Source organism: Podarcis muralis, chromosome 7 (genome assembly GCF_964188315.1).
Source record: "Podarcis muralis chromosome 7, rPodMur119.hap1.1, whole genome shotgun sequence".
NCBI lineage: Eukaryota > Metazoa > Chordata > Lepidosauria > Squamata > Lacertidae > Podarcis > Podarcis muralis.
Window position 1 is genome coordinate 25801928 of NC_135661.1, and position 16418 is coordinate 25818345.

At 52.3% G+C, this 16418-nt stretch overlaps 1 protein-coding gene across 1 annotated transcript; it reads left to right on the forward strand.

Moving 5' to 3' along the window:
- Positions 1–213: 213 nt before the first annotated feature.
- Positions 214–15760, forward strand: ANKRD23 (ankyrin repeat domain 23). Its single transcript, XM_028740608.2, has 9 exons — positions 214–335; positions 3502–3657; positions 5725–5856; positions 6878–6985; positions 10355–10453; positions 10965–11063; positions 11175–11273; positions 12011–12109; positions 12865–15760. Exons 1-9 carry the CDS (start codon positions 309–311, stop codon positions 12967–12969), a joined length of 924 nt encoding a protein of 307 aa, XP_028596441.2. The 5' UTR covers positions 214–308; the 3' UTR covers positions 12970–15760.
- Positions 15761–16418: the final 658 nt, after the last annotated feature.

Sequence of the window (16418 nt, forward strand, 5' to 3'; positions counted from 1 at the left end):
GTGCCCAATGTCATGGGACTCCCAATGGCTCTGATTTATCTGGAGCTCTTCTCATTCCAAACAATTGCACACGTTTCCCACTCTGGACCTGGGAATCCCATTGCAAGCTCTGGAAACCTTTAAACTATGAAGTTATTTTAGCCCGCGTGACATGGCACCTGAATTATCCAGTTTGCTGGAGGGGAGGGAGAGCTTTGGAGCAAAGCCCAAAGGCAGTCTCTCTCCACCCCCACCCCGGGTGTAATAAAAACAGCTGCTGTGCCTGGTGGCCAAGGAGTGAGCGTTGTGGCTCTGAGGTAGGGGGGACCATGGAGATCTTCAGCATTCAGCAGTTGGTAAGCGATGGAGGGGCTGGGTGGGGGGCTGAGGGCAATCCAGAGCAAAGTGGGAGTAGTGGGATGGGCTCTCAGCTCAGAGATGGGCAAACGGCCGGCTATGGTTTTTGTCTGTTTAATGAGAGCCTTGAGGTACACCAGCCACAGTTTGGTGCAAAACAGTCTGGTGCCAGGCTGAGAATTAAGGAACACCATGTCTCTGTGAGTGTCTGCTCAGCCCAGGAATTTGTGACCAGGACCAGGACTGAGCTGGATTGTTGCAATTCTTGAGGCAATTAGTTAGAAACCCTTGCAGGCAGACTGCACATCACCTAGAAATCTACTCAAAGGCTCCAATGTGCTTTCTTCCCACACCTGCCACAGACCTTATTTGGGTGGGAAGGTTCTCTGATCCAGGACACTCCAAGTGTCGGGCGGTGTGGGTTGGGGTGGCCAGCTATGCATTGCCCCCAAAAGAAGACAAAAGGGCCAGCAGTTTCCATATGGCCATTTAGTTGTATACATGCAAATTTAGAATGGTGCTCATTTCAATAGGAATGCAGTACAATACAGCCGACCAGCAGGTGATGGGGGTGTGCCTGCTGCAGCTGCATGGTAGCCCACCTGAAGGCTCTAGGGTCAATGCCCCATATCTCCAGGTGGGGCTGAGGAAGTCTCTTGTATGAAACAACAATTCAATTTGCTGTCAAAGGACGGGTCGTGGCTCAGTGGTGGAGTATCTGCCTTGCATGCGGAAGGTCCCTGGTTCAATCCCCAATGGAATCTCCAGGTGTGGGGCTGGGCGAGAACCTGCTTAACCCCCCCCCCCCCGAATGCTGCTGCCAGTCAGTGCAGGCAATAGTGAGCTAGATGGATCGGTCGAAGGCAGCCTCCTGTGTTCCTTTGCTGAATGAGCTGAGACAGCGAACGAACTCCTTCAACTGCCTTATATGTGCAGATGGGAAGCATGTCACAAACAAGCCTGCTAGGCCTCCCCTGGCGTGAGGATGGCCTGGCGCTGCAGCTGATGTCTTATTTTGGCTGCTGTGTCCAGCTGAAGCTCTGCTTGCTGCCTCATGGAGGTCACCCAAGACCTCTGGGTGTCCTCTTCCCTGGAGACCTAAGAAGGAAGGGAGCCGCTGACCATGCTGGAGTGACTGAAACTGGGGCGAAAAGAGCCATTCCATTCATGCTTGCTTGTGGCAGCCACAAGGCCTAGAAGCTATCGCATTACTCCAGCAATGTTATGCTCAGGCGCTGCGCAGCCGGGGGGGGGGGGGGCTGCCTCAGGTGGCACATGTTGAAACACTATTTAAGTGTGTAGGGTGTGTTTTCTAACCTGTAGGCTGCCTTCATTATTTCTGGGGTCATCCCTGCCAAGCTTCAGGGGGGGTCCTCTGAAAGTGGGGGAGGGGGGAATCAAGAAAGGTAGGAGCAGAGCCTAAAAGGTGCAGCAAGACTTTTTAGTGCTGACCCCAGCAGAAGGTGGGGGGTGAGTGGGGCACCCTTTGGATTCCATCCCAGGCAACCAAATGTATTTGTAATATATATTTTGGAAAGGAAGCATAATGGAGGCTTTAAAAGAGGAATGGACTAATTCCTGGAGGATGAGGCTATCGGTGGGTACTAGTGATGGCATAAGGCCATTGCAAGCCAGGAGAGTTTTTTCAACAATTAATCTGCTACATTTATAGCCCAACTCCACGCCACCCCCCGAGCTGAAGGTGACACACACGGTTCTCCCTGCTCCTTGTTTAATACAACAACCCTGCGAAGTAGGTGAGGCTGAGAGGCCGGTGAGCTTTGTGACTGAATGTAAGCCCCAGCCTCCCAGGACTGAGCCCAGTTCCACCCCACCCCACTGGCTCTCTTCTGCTCCCCAGAGTCCTGGACCCCCGGTGCTTCTTGCTGGTTTCCCCTTGGGCTTCCGAAAAGCATCTGGGTGGCACAGGGAGAACAGGATGCTGGACTTGAAGGGCTCTTAGGTGTTTGGGTTTTCTGCCTCGCTGCCAACGTGTCTCCTGTTGTCTCTGTAGGGACATGTCAAGCAGCGCCTTTTCCTTTGGCCAGGGAGAGCGTGAGGTTGGGTGTGGGCAGACCATGCTAAGCTACAAGCAGTCAGGAAATGATCGCCCTCTTGAAATGACTGGGACGGGCATGAGAGCCTGGGGCTTCATCGGAATGAAGTTTGCCCAGTCACCTGCTAGTGCCTGGGGATTTTCCACCCTGGAGACGTCCTGCCTCAGGCGCCCAAATGTCTCTAGCCGGCCCTGTTGCGCACCATGCTGACTTTGCCCTTGCGGGAGGAGGGAGCATTCGCCGCACATGATGTGTGTTCCTGAGCCCGGGGCTGCTGCTTATATACATATCCATATAAATAGAAGTTGCTTCATCAGGGCCAGGAGGAGCAGGCGGCAGGGAGGGGGGGAATGTTGCAAGTTGGCCCTGGCACTGGGCACCCTTTCCACTTGGCGGGAGAGCCAGCAACTTGCAGAAACATATAAACTGGGCTGAGGGAGCAACTGGCTGTAGGCAGGGTGGGAGCTTAAGAGCAGCTCACGAACTTCAATGGGCATTCTGGGGCCAGGTAGGCTGCTGTGGATTCTGATGCAACTGAGGCAGATTGTGCACCTTTGGTGCACTTGTGAGATGACCTCCTTACGTTATTTTGTACACCTGCAAAACTTGGGGCTCTCCCGCTCCCTCCCACCCTGTTTCCCGCCCTCCTGCCCTGCCCTGGTCCATTTTATGAATTCATTGCTGTCCTTACTGTCTTTATATCACCTCTTTCCAACAAGGAGATCAAGGTGGGGGACCCAGTGAGTTTCACAGCTGAGTGTGGAATTTGAACCCTGGTCTCCCAGGTCCTAGTGCAACCTAGTGCTACAATCCCAGCAGCGCAGGAAACTGCCTTATAGTGAGTGAGCTCAGTGATGTCAGTGCTTTCAGGCAGCAGGTCTCCAGAGTTTCAGGCAGGAGACATTCCCAGCCCTACCTGGTGATGGTGGGGATTGAACCCGGCACCTTCTGCATGCAAAGAGATGCTCCACAGCTGAGCTATTGACACCCACCACCAGAATTTGCGGCCAGAAGGAGGGATATACGGTAGACACTTTACTGGAAGAGAGAGAGGGGGGGGGGGCCCAAGACAGTCCTCATGCTCCTTCCCTTTTCCCTCTCCTGCCAGGTAAGTGGCGAACGACATGACGAGAAAGGGAGAGGTTTTGAAGTGCTGGCAGGAAGCGCGGCCAGGGAGCCAGGGAGATGGCGGTCAGGCCCGGCAGGCGTGTGGGAAGCAGTCAGCAAGGAAAAGCAGAAGGCAGAAGATGCGAAGAAGAAAAAGGTGGGTGAGAAGTTCCACCTTGCTCGGGGTGGGTGGGTGGGTGGGTGGGCAGGGGCCTATCTCCTCCGCAGCCACAAGGGGGCAATGATAATAATAATAAATTTTTATTTATACCCTGCCCTCCCCAGCCAAGACTGGGCTCAGGGCGGCTAATAGTGGACAAGAAGGCTCTTGTCTGGCAAGCCAGCTGGCCAGCTGTTCCTTAGTCCCCCAGCAGTCAATGGGTTAAACAGACAACACAAAGGTGAAATGATATAAGGAGTTATGTATAAATAAGTATTAAGTTTTAAGGTATTTTATGGTAAGAAAAGGTTAAAATAAATTAAGGTAAATTGAATGACGGAATATAGTGAAAGATGGAAAGGATTTGTTGAGTTAATTAATAGGTTAGACTGTTAAGATAAATTACCCAACAAAAATTGAGAAAGATGGAAAGAATTTGCTGTAATAATTAACTAAACTAGAATACAAGAAGGGAGGTGTGAGGAGGTCGATGAAGCAAGCAAATGAAAGATAGAGATATGGAATATTGGATGTGTGTGCTTGTCTTTTTTTGTTGTTGTATTGTTGTATTGGTTTTTAAGTATTTTTTTTTTCTTTTTATGTATTGTAATGTATGTTTTGTCAATTTTTTTGTTGTACTCTTTTCTTCTTTTTTCTGTAATCTTTAAACTTCTAATAAATATCATTTAAAAAAATAAAAATAAACAGACAACGCAAAGGTGTGCACCTGGCATCTCTTCAGGCAGCTGAGCCAGAGGCTGACCTGTGTTCCCAAGGCATCACATGGCACTTGAAAGGTGCTTCCAGACATGGGTGATTTAGCAGCAGCAAACTTAGGCAGTTCTGCTTGAAGCTGGAATTGGAAGAGCAGCTCTAACTCAATGTAGTCAACTGGGCAGGTCCACCCCACTTCCCCCCAGACTTCAATGTGGGGAGGGGGAAATGCTATGGGACTATTGTATGTGGGGAAAGGACTAAATACTCCCTGCACTGTATTCTCTGAATGTGATCACACACACCCTGCTTCCTGTAGCAGTTTGGAGTATGTGTGTAAACAGATGTAAAGGCAATGATATTTGGGAAGGAGAGAGTGAAAGTGATAGAGCTGATTCCTACAAAGAGAGACAGGCCACAGAAAAGGAAATGGCTAGAGCACATTCTAGAGAATGGTTGAGCAATCTATAGGAATACAGATCTGGAATAGCAATGCAATGGATCGTCCACACCACTGTTTCTCAAACATGGGTCTCCAGCTGTTGTTGGACTACAACTCCCATCATCCCTAGCTAGCAGGGCCAGTGATCATGGATGATGGGAGTTGTAGTCCAGCAACAGCTGGAGACCCAAGGTTAAGAAAAACTGGTCTACCCTCAGGGAGATTATGGTCCCGATGCTCTGCTTCTATTAAATGTCACTGAAGACTGAATCCTCTTTCTGCTTTGATCTCTTAGCCCTTCAAGGGCCACAAGATTCTGTTGGCTCTGTTGCACTTATTGATTGATTGAATTTATATCCTGTCTTTCCTCCTAAAGGAGCTCAGGGCAGCAAACACATTCATAACAAAACATTTTTTTCAAGAAAGCAACAGACAATTGGGAGCCTGAAAGGGCACTCCTGATGACTCTCTCTGGGTCTGGTTCTACTCAGGAGCTCTCAGTTGGAGCCCCTGCATGGAGCCGGGTCCTGCCCAAAAGCAGTTGCAGCTGCTCCCTGTCAAGGGGATACCAGGTGGGTGGCTGCACCCCAAGTGGCCCACGCAGGTTGAGGGCTGTCAGCATCCTGCCCAGTGGCTGGATCCCATTCTCCACCCCTGGTTTACTGTGAAGCAGAATACAGTGAGCACCAGGAAGAGTGGCAGGATAAGTTGAGCTGTGGCAGACAAGCAAACACCTCCCTGCTGCGAAGCAGCCCTGCACAAACCCCACTGAAATGAATGGAAGCTTTGCAAGGGGGCGCGGCAAAGCTCTCCCACTGGGCGTCCCAGGCCTCCCCTCCCCCACTGTGGCGGGTGCTGTGGGGGAAGCCGGTTGCCCACACATCTCCTTTCCCCTGTCTCCTTTCCAGCTTGAGACACTCAGCAATTCCAGGCTGAAGCTAGACAGCCTGCAGGACTTGGAGGCGATTGTCAAGCTTCGCAAGAATAAGAAGAGGTTGAAGAAAGTGGTCCGCCCCAAAGAACAGGAGCCAGAAGTGATGGTGAGTCTCCACAGGCTTTGCCAGAAGACTGTGTGCTGCAGCACAGGGGTGGCCTTGACACACGGCTTTAGAGGGAGGGGGCTGCGCTTCCCCTGCAAGAGGAAGTTTGTGGCTTGGACCTAGCTTGGCAGGCATTCATCCCCCAAAGGTTCTTGCATTGGTGCACCACCAATTGCATCTCTTCTCAGAAAAACCTGGTCTTGTCAGTCACAGGTATTCATGCTTGGATAGCATCCCAGATAGACTGCCTGTGGGACTGTCTGTGATCAGCACTATGGTGCCAACTGGGTCCCATCGTAAGACAGCTTCCAATTTATTTTTGGGTGCAATTCAAAGTGCTGCCCCCTTGCAAGCCCTAAATTAATTAGGGGCTGGTGCATCTCTCATATGAACTTATTCAACATATCCAGATCGGCTTTAGAGGTCCCCTTTATAGGGCTGGGACAAGACATTTTGCTACCTGAAGCAAAGGGCAAGATGGTGCCATCACATTCCACACCTGGAATTCAAGTTTCACCTTCCACACCACCAGCAGGACAGTGTCTTCCTCCGCATCCCTGGGAGCAGAGGCTGGCTTAAGGGTCCCCAGGGGAATGCTGGGAGATGGATGCTCTGCCCACCAGCATTGGCACCTGTAGCAGATGCCTCCCTCTGCCTAATGGTAGGGCTGTGCCTGTCCATCCACCTTCAGGGCTAAGCAAGTTGGCTGCAGACTTTGCAATGGAACATCCATATTGTTATCTCTGAGGCACCAACTAAACCTTTCTTTTTGTAAGTAAAATTATTAGTAGAATTATTAGTAGTAAAATTATTAATTATTTAAACAGAATTTGTACATTGTTCAATGAAAAACCCCTATTATTATTATTATTATTAGTAGTAGTAGTAGTAATAGCAGTAGTATTGCTTAGTTTTGGGGTGGGGTGAAGGCGGACAAGGCAGACTGAGTGTCCCCTCTCCTTCAAAAGGGGACAGGCACCTTGTGGAAAAGCAGTTTGACTCCTATCCCTCTCCTCTATAGACAGAACCTGTGGGTCCAGTGCAGTTTCTCCAAGCAGCACTGGAGAACCGGATTCCTGTGATTGAGAAATACCTGGCAGATGGAGGGGACCCCAACGCTCACGACAAGGTAAAGGGGGTGCTAAGAAACGCAAGCCTCCTGCTTCCACCCGGAATTTGCCTAATGATGAAACAGGGAAAGGGGGATGGGGGTCAGTCCAGGGAACCTACGGCAAAGGCAAGGATGGCAGCTGGGGTGGAGGATATTAGCGAAGGAAGAAGAAGAAGAAGAAGAAGAGTTTGGATTTGATATCCCGCCTTTCACTCCCCTTCAGGAGTCTCAAAGCGGCTAACAATCTCCTTTCCCTTCCTCCCCCACAACAAACACTCTGTGAGGTGAGTGGGGCTAAGAGACTTCAAAGAAGTGTGACTGGCCCAAGGTCACCCAGCAGCTGCATGTGGAGGAGCGGAGACGCGAACCCGGTTCCCCAGATTACGAGATTACCGCTCTTAAACACTACACCACACTGGCTCTCTGAAGGGAGAAAGAGGCAAATTTGCCCAAGATATATTGGTGTCAAGAGCCAAAAAGCACCTCCCCTTTTATTCAGCCTTAAAGGGTGAAATCTGCTGGGACGTTCTCTTGCACAAGCCCCACTGAAAGGAACCTACCTGATATTGCGCAACTCTCGCTCACTCTGCAGGAGATCTTCTCTGGGGAGTGTGGTTGTTTTAGATCATTTCACTTAAGTCCACAACTCTGCAGCTTTCATCACAGCTGCAGCATCAGGGGCTCTCACAGCATTCGCTGGAATCAGCCCCCCCCCGGGTCAGGCCTCTCTGCCTCCCCAAATTGCTCCCCAGGATTCTCTCCATTGGAGGCAGCTGCCTTGGTTTTCTTTGGTTGGATTGAATGGTCTTATGGGGAACCCCCTTTAGACACTCAGTTATGAAACACACAATTAACATTTCCCTTCTTCGTCCCCGGCCTGCACTATAAGCGCTTCCCCATTCCTGATGCATTAGGCCAAACAGCAGCAAAAAGCAGTTTGCCAGCTCTGATGATAAAAAACAAAAAGACCCAGCATATGCAGCTTTGCATTCCAAACTCACTTAAATCACGGCACTACCGAGGCTCCTGGAATAAAATTGAGTTTGCTTTTCCTCCTGCCCTGATGCAAAAGCACATTTACTTTGGAATAGCCTCATTTTGGTGTAGAAGAGGATAATATATTTTACAGTAAAAATAACAACATGAGCTCAGGCTTCCACCCCCAACTATAAAAAAATAAGTTGAAAGGAAGGATGTTGCTGCGGTGATGAGTGCCAGTTCTGGAGGGGCCTGGGGTAGCCCTGCCAGCTCAGGGACCAACGGCGGGCCTTTTGGTCACTTCTTCCATCAGCTGCCACTCTCTGGGATGGTCATTTGATTGCCCCCCCCCCACGCGCCAACAACCCCAAGATCCAGCCGCAGATGTACCATTGCCTCACTAAAGCCATCTTAGTTGATTCAGTGCATGAGTTTGAGTTGATTGATTACATCTGTCTAAATTTGCATCAGTGGAAAACAATCATTCCCAAAGGATGGTTTTAAAATTCCAGGTGTTTTGTGCCAGGCATCACCTCAGAAGTGCGGTTCTTGCTTCTCTCTCACACGGTGAATGGTTGCTAAGATGGCCCTTTGCTATCTGCAGCTTTGATAGGTGCTTGTATCAAAAATATCCATCCACAAGAGTGCAAGTGGAGCGTGGCTGCAGGATCAGGCCAAAGGCCCACCAGCATCCTGTTCTCTTAGTGGCCAAGCCAGATGTCTCTCTGCGTGCGATGGCCAGCAGCCGCCGCCATTCAGACTCACGCTGCCTCTCAGCAGGGAGAGAGCCAAGCCCTTGTGACCAGCAGTCAAGGAGAGCCTTGTCTTCCTCCATGAATTTGTCCTGTCCTCTTGTAAAGCCATCCAAGTTGGTGGCATCCCTACATCGTTTAACGTCTGTGTGAAGAGCCTGCTGCTGGATCAGGCCAGTGGCCCATCTAGTCCAGCATCCTCTTCTCACAGGGGCCAGCCAGATGTTGGTGGGAAACCCGCAAGCAGGATCTGAGCACAAGAGCCCTCTCTTCCCCACTTTTGATTCTCGGTATCTGGCAGTCAGAGGCAGACCATCCCTGCACAATATGTTCACACAGAGACAGTTGCTCAGCAACTTTTTAAGCTGCTTGGCACCAGAAGCAGACAACCTCCTGGTGGAAATAAAACCTCCCCTTTGGTGTTCCCCAGCTTCATTCACTACAAACACCAAGATTTTGGGTCCCCTCCATACGGGTGCTGAACTTTTGTAGTCGTTTCATGGGTTTTTGTAGCATGAACCCCACGTTTTGTAGCCCCCCAAACTGAGTAATTGATATACAGTATCAACTATGAACCTCTGTTTGATGTATCAAAAACCTACAAAACAACTACAAAACTTTGCCATTGGTTTGGAGGGGATTCAAAATGTCATGGTTCATGGTGAATGAAGCTGTCTTTCCCCAACCCCAAAGTAACAAATTCTTGTCAAAGCTGCTATGTGGCTCTGATCACCAGTTTCTCTGTAGGCAAATGTCGGAACCAGCCGTCACAAATGGCGCTTGTTTAGCATAAAATGAAGACACAGAGAGCCAGCAATATTTTCATGGACGGAGGGCAGCTCATTCCAACTTCTTCTCCCTCTCCGGTCACTTTTTTTTATCCTTTGTTCTCTCCTGTAGCATGGCCGTTTGCCAATGTCTCACGTTACCTACATCCGGTCAAGGCTTTTATTACACCCATCACCATATAGGGTCATCACTGCCCAGAGGGGGAACATAACTCCATATAAGGCTATGCACTTAATACACTGCAAGGCACGGACATGCAGGTCACCGAGGTCAGCGAGGCACCAGGTGGCGCTACAAGCCTTTTCCATGACTTCCTGGCTCCCACAGGCAAATGTGTTTCACTGCAGGGGTAAAATCCCCTGCAAAGGAGAATTCCCTCCCTGCCACATCCTTCTTCCAGGTCCCCCTACCCTGAAGTGTTTCCTCTGCTGGGCTATAAGCCTGGCAGTGAGGGTGGAGATACGCGTGGAGAGGGGGAATCAGTGGAAGGGAGAAGCGCCCTTCTTCCCAGCAGTTCTCCTCTACAAACATCCCATTGCCCTGTCCCTCAAGTCGCATAACTTTGACAAAGGTCTGCATTTGCTAGAGCAGGCTTGTCAACCTGGTGCCCTCCAGTGCTGGCTGTGGCTGATGGGAGTTGTAACTGAAACCGTCTGGAGGGCACTAGGTTGGCAAAGGCTATCCTAGAGTAATGTGCAGTTCTACACTAGGAAGGAGCTCCCCAGCCCCAGGAGATGCTGTTTTGGCTTGATGGGCTGTGCCAAGTATCCATCACAGAAGACCCTCAGGGTGGATGTGAAAGGGGTGGGCAGGCTTGCAGGGTGCCGACCCGTCAAACCAAGGTGCTCCCTTGTGTTTCCTCCTGCAGTTCAGATGTACAGCCCTGCACCGGGCCTGCTTGTGGGGCCATGCAGAGATCGTGGACAAGCTGTTGGACGCTGGGGCCAAGCTGGAACCAAGAGACATGGTGAGCACCCAGGGATTCCTGACACCTGCTGCTGGAAAAAACGTACCCATCAATCGCTACTTTAACTTCACTCACTGGCTTAAAATTGCTAAAAAGCAGGAGCAAGCCAGGTTGGCTGTCGTTGGGGCCATGATTCCAGCCCAGAGGACAGGCATGCGCTCTCCTGTCTGGCTGAAGCTCTAGTGGTTGAAGAGGGAAAGAGAGGCAGGGAGGGAGAGGTTGGGACCCTTTCCAAAAAGTAGGAAGGGTACACACACACCCCACCATTTTCTTTGCCAACCTGGTGCCCTCCAGATGCTTTAGAGCACAGCTCCCTAGAGCCCCAGCCAGCACGGCTGCATGATGCTGAAGATGATGGGATTTGTAGTCCAAAATGTGGCAGGCACCCATTGGCGAAGGCTGCTTTATGCCACAGACTGCCCGTCCCCACCTCCCCGCTCCTGTGCAGCCAGACTTTCTTGTGCCCCAAATGATCTTCTCCCTATATTGAGTGGGCTCTGCTTTGACACAGCTGGACGCGACCCCTGTGCTCTGGGCCTGTCGTGGGGGGCACCTGGAGATCCTCAAGCGCTTGATGGGCAGGGGAGCCAAGATCTCCACACGGGACAAGGTGAGCAGCCTCGGCCAATGCTGTCTGCCCCATCTGGGGGGCGCTGCCTCCGTGACGGAGTCCCCACCGGGACAACGGGGTGGGCTCTGAGGAATTCTCTTTCTCTGGCAGCTGTGGAGCACCCCCCTGCACGTGGCCGTCCGGACAGGGCACAGTGACTGCGCCGAGCACCTCATTGCCTGCGGGGCAAACATCAATGCGCAAGACAAGGTATGAGATGGAGGGGAGGGGTGCTCTCTGCCTCTGGGCTGTGGGGAGCAGCTGGGGTGGCCAAGCCCTCGTTTTGGCTCTGCCCGAAAGTCTGCACTGCTTTTGGGAGGCGAGCTGGCAGCAGAAACCCTCCTGAGTTCAGCGGCTGAGTTCTCCCCCTGCCGCCAGAGGAGCTACGCCTCTGAATGCTGGGAAGCCCCGGCGAGGAGTGAGGGGCTGCTCAGGTTTCTCTGGTGTCTGGATGGCCCTTGAGGATGGGATGCTGGACCAGACGAGCCTTTGGCCTGATCCAGCTGCAGGGCTCTTCTGATGGTCTTTCCTTCCAGGCACTTTGGGGTGTATCCTCAAGCACTTTCAGAAATGGCCCTCGCCTCACAGTGAGCTCTTTGCTTTAGCAGAAGAAATTATGCAAAATAAAAGCAACTGCGCTTGTTTGCATAATATATGCAAGACACAGACTTTTTTTTATCTGACACACTCTGCACACAGCCCTCCTTTTACTGAGTTGGAGCATTCATCCTTCTAGCCCAGGTCAGTTTGTTCATTGCCATTTTCCGTGGGTCCTTGAGACTTCCAGCAGAGCTTTTTCCTAGCCTGGGATCCTTTTAGCTGGAGATTGACCCAGAGATCCTTTTGCATGCAAAGCAGCAGCTCTTCTGCCGAGCCAAGAATCTGCCCTTTGACTGGCCCTGGTGTGGAGGAGGCCATGCGCACTTACTCTGCCTCCCCCTGCCCAGGAAGGAGACACGCCCCTTCACGACGCAGTCAGGCTGGGACGCTTCAAGGCTGTGAAGACGCTGCTGATGTACGGGGCAAACCTGGCCATACAGAATGAGGTGAGGCATGGACAGCGGGGAGGTTTTACCACCCTTTCAGAATGGGCAGCAAGCAGGGAAGATTCTTGGGCCCCCAGAGCTTGTGTGGTGTGGGTATGATGGCACTGCTCCTTGGTGCAAATGTACCATTTGCTTTCTGCACCACTCTAAGGCCTAGTTTACTCTGGGCTCACTGAGTCTCTAAACTTGTGTCTGGGCTGTATCATAGCAGGCTGCAGGTGATAGCTTCAGATGCTAAATGCTCCTGCATAAAAGGGCCCTTCACATAGAAAGGTAGCAGTTCAGGGCAAAGGTCAGTCTAGAACCCTTCTCAGCACCATGTAATTTCCCAGTATAGAGGGCTTTTTTAATGAGTGTCCATACCTGCACTCAGAAGCCCAGGCAGATTTACTGGCAGAGTGAGAACTAAGCTGATGCTCAAGGAGGACGGGTAGAGGCTGCTGCTTGGGCGAGAAAAGCCCCCGTTGCTTGCCTTCTGCAGCCAGCGGTGGGCCTGTGCCATAGCCTGCCATCCCATCTGTCAAGAAGTCCAAACAGGCTGAGCCTGTAGTGTGGGGAGCATGGAAGCCGCGGCTCTCCAGGGTGCAGCCTGCTGCCCTGTGGCCAGTCCTGCCACAACACCTGGCATGTCTCAGGCTCCCCACCCCTAACAGAGAGATGGGAAGGCTTCTTTCTGCTGCTTCCTGGCCTTCCAGCTTGAGGCAGGAAGCGGAGAGGCAGGCAGAGCTCTCTGATGCCGTTTTTTGTTCTGGCAGGAGGCGGTGACTCCAGTGGACCTGGTGAAAGACTGGCAGATGGGCATCCGAGAGACACTGCAGGCCTGTGCCAACCGGCAGCGAGGCCCCTTCAGGAGCTGCTGAGAGTGGGGGATCTTGGGTGGTGGGGTGCTGGCTCTGTGAGCTGACATTCCACCCGACCCCTCTACCAGCTGGGGACCAACTCACTCCCCTTGCCCTTCAGCAGATATGCCCCCACCCCATCATGACTCTGGTGCCAGCGGGGCACCAGGGACTTATTTGGTACCCTCGGGGTGAGAGATTGTCCCTGAGGCCTCCCTCTTTTGTCTCAACAGGCTTTGAGGGTCAGTTTTCTGCTCCTCGGAGTGGGCTGGGAGCCAGCCATGCAGGGCCTGTCCCCACTTGCTCTTCCTGGTGGAGCTGACAAATTCCCTCCCTCTTGTGGCTCTCTGTGGAGGCTGTCACCCGAGGAGAAACTAAGGCACAAGAGATGGCACTTGGAAACCTTGTGGATGTGATCTGGGGCGTGTGTGGGAATGATGGTCTTTCTTCGGAAACAGGGAAATCCGCTGTCCTCTCTGGCCAGTGAGAAGGGTGGAGGGGGAAAAAGGCTTTTATTACAGGGAGGTGGGTAGATGCACAGCCCCTTCGGGAACTCCCAAAGCAGCTCTATCAGGCAGGGCAAGCCGGAGGTGAGGGGAATGCTGTGGCCGTGGTCCTGCTGCACAGGAACACCTAGGAGGGGGGCTGCAGGGCTAGTCCCCCCCACCCCGCCAGACACTAGGCAAAGGACAGGATGGCACACCAGCCTCATTCTGCTCCCAGAAGCTGGTTGTTAATGGCAGTCAACTCTCACTTCAGTGCTGGTGATGGGCGGCACGCAAGCTTAGAGGGTGCAGGGCAGGCCATGGGGCACACAGCTTTTCTTCCAATGCTCCACTGCTCCGCCTGGGCCTGTTGCAGGGCATTAGCTGCAGCAATGGGTAAGCAGCGCAGCGCATTGAACTCACCTGCTGGAGCAGCCAGCCAGGGCGCTCGCAGGTGAGGGTGTGTTGAGGCATTGGGAAGAGACAAAGTAGCCAGCCAGCCACCCCACCAGCATCGTCACCGGGAGCTCAGGAGGAACGTCTGGGGAGGGCAGGAGCTGCCCCTCTTGTATTGCGCCCCCTCCCTATCTACTGCCTAGACAGCCTCCTCATTCTGCTGCATGATAGGGGGACAGAGAACTGCCCTTCCCAAGCGCCTTTCACTTCTTAACAGTTCTGTTGGGGCTGAGAGTCCAAGGAGGCCTTGGAGGAAAAGGCAGACAGCTTCTGCCTTTCACAGATCCTGGAGGCCACCTCTGGAGCTTAGTTGCAGCCCTCCCTGGTTCAATGGTGAGGACTGGAAGCAACTTCCTTGTAGACTGGGGAGCCATGCCTGAGACACTTAGGCCACGGCTGGTTATGAGCCAAACCTCTGCTGGTCTCCAAAAGCGGAAACAAGGATCCTCTCAGCTGCCTTAATTTCCCCTTCGAGGCATGAGGGAAGCACCTCAGCTCTTTCCTGTCAAGCATCCCTGTGCCTGTTCCCTTGGGAGACGCCCTGGGGTGGGGCTTTGCACATGCCACAAAGGGCATAACCTCTTTGCTCCCAGCCCTTAAAAGGTGCCAGCGACTGCCTCCTCCTTGCCATTCCCAGCCACTGCTGTGGAGCCACATGCCTCCAGGCACGGCCCTCTCATTCCTTGTCTGTTGGAGAAGCAGGATCTTGGCACTGCTGGTTCAGGCCATGACCCCCCAACCAAAACATGATCCTCAAAGGATTTATTCTCTGATGCAAAATGGATCTCAAGTGCTGCAGGTTCCAGAGTTTGCACACTGCTGGCACAGCTGTTCTTGGCATCATCCCCTTACTGTTCTTGTTGTTTCTGGAGTGTGCAGAGCAGCTCCCTGACTTTCTGCTAACTGACCTTCACCGTGGAACTGGGTTTCACGTTCTCTATACCTGACATACATACCTGTTGATGGATTTTTTCCAAGGTAATCAGTGAAAGAGCCCCAGAGCCAGGATGGGCATTGCCCTTCAGTGTCTGGTTACCACAATGGTCTACCTTGTTGACCTTGCTGTCTGGTACATGGGTCACACTGGGCTCTGGAGAATGAACTTTTAATACATGTCTGTGCCCCTTCCGTGGGACGCGGGTGGCACTGTGGTCTAAACCACAGAGCTAGGGCTTGCTGATCGGAAGGTCGGCAGTTCGAATCCCCACGATGGGGTGAGCTCCTGTTGCTCGGTCCCTGCTCCTGCCAACCTAGCAGTTCGAAAGCACGTCAAGTGCAAGTAGATAAATAGGTACCGCTCCAGCAGGAAGCTAAACAGTCTGCGGACAAACACCAGCTCCCTTGGCCTATAGAGCAAGATGATTGCGCAACCCCCGAGTCGTCCGCAACTGGACCTAACGGTCAGGGGTACCTTTATGCCCCTTTCATTCTGCAGAGAAATGTGCAGAGGGGATTGGAGGAAATTACTTGAATGGATCTTTGCAAACCAATGTGAGGTCTCAATTCTTCTCAAGTTGATCTTGAATCTAAATGTGTCGAAAACAATGTTCTAGCCTCTACTTTTTTGGGGGGAAATTCTGACAAATTCAAGCAGCTCTGGGCAGCATGGCCATCTGGAGGATGGGCTCTCTTTGCCAATGGGGTGGTGGAACTTTCTCAAAGGCTGTTGACCTTGACATTTCTGGCCTTTCAATCTGCGAGAAGACAGCCCTCCTCTCCCCCACAACTGGCATGTCAAACAAGGCCCTCCTTAAGGGACTGCGAGGGGCTGACTATGGATGGCTAAACCCCAGTCACCCAAAAGGCTTGTGTTTGTCTTTTTGGAATATGGTGATTCCTCTTTGAACAAGAATAAATCATCAGAAGCCCTGGCTTTGTGCAGAGAGTTTTGTGTTTTAGGAAAGGGCTGCTCCTGAAATCCCCTCTCTCTCCAATGCTCTGGCATCAACTCTTTCTCCTCAAAGGTTGAAACAAGAAAGGGTTTCCTCTCAACCACTGCTGGTAACCCTACAGCCCATGGCCTCAATCGGGGGTGGGGAATCTTCTGGGGAGCCACATACCTGTGGGGAGGAGGATCAAGGGTGACTGGTCATATGTGCCAGCCATCCACCAATTTATAGTTTTCTACAACTCCTCCCAGGGACGCGGGTGGTGCTGTGGGTTAAACCTCAGCGCCTAGGACTTGCCAATCACATGGTCGGCAGTTCGAATCCCCGCGGCGGGGTGTGCTCCCGTCGTTCGGTCCCAGCGCCTGCCAACCTAGCAGTTCGAAAGCACCTTCGGGTGCAAGTAGATAAATAGGGACCACTTACTAGCGGGAAGGTAAACGGCGTTTCCGTGTGCTGCGCTGGTGCTGGCTCGCCAGAGCAGCTTTGTCACGCTGGCCACGTGACCCGGAAGTGTCTGCGGACAGCGCTGGCTCCCGGCCTATAGAGTGAGATGAGCGCACAACCCTAGAGTCTGGCGAGACTGGCCCCTAGGGGCAGGGGTACCTTTACCTTTACAACTCCTCCCAGAGACCATTTTCAC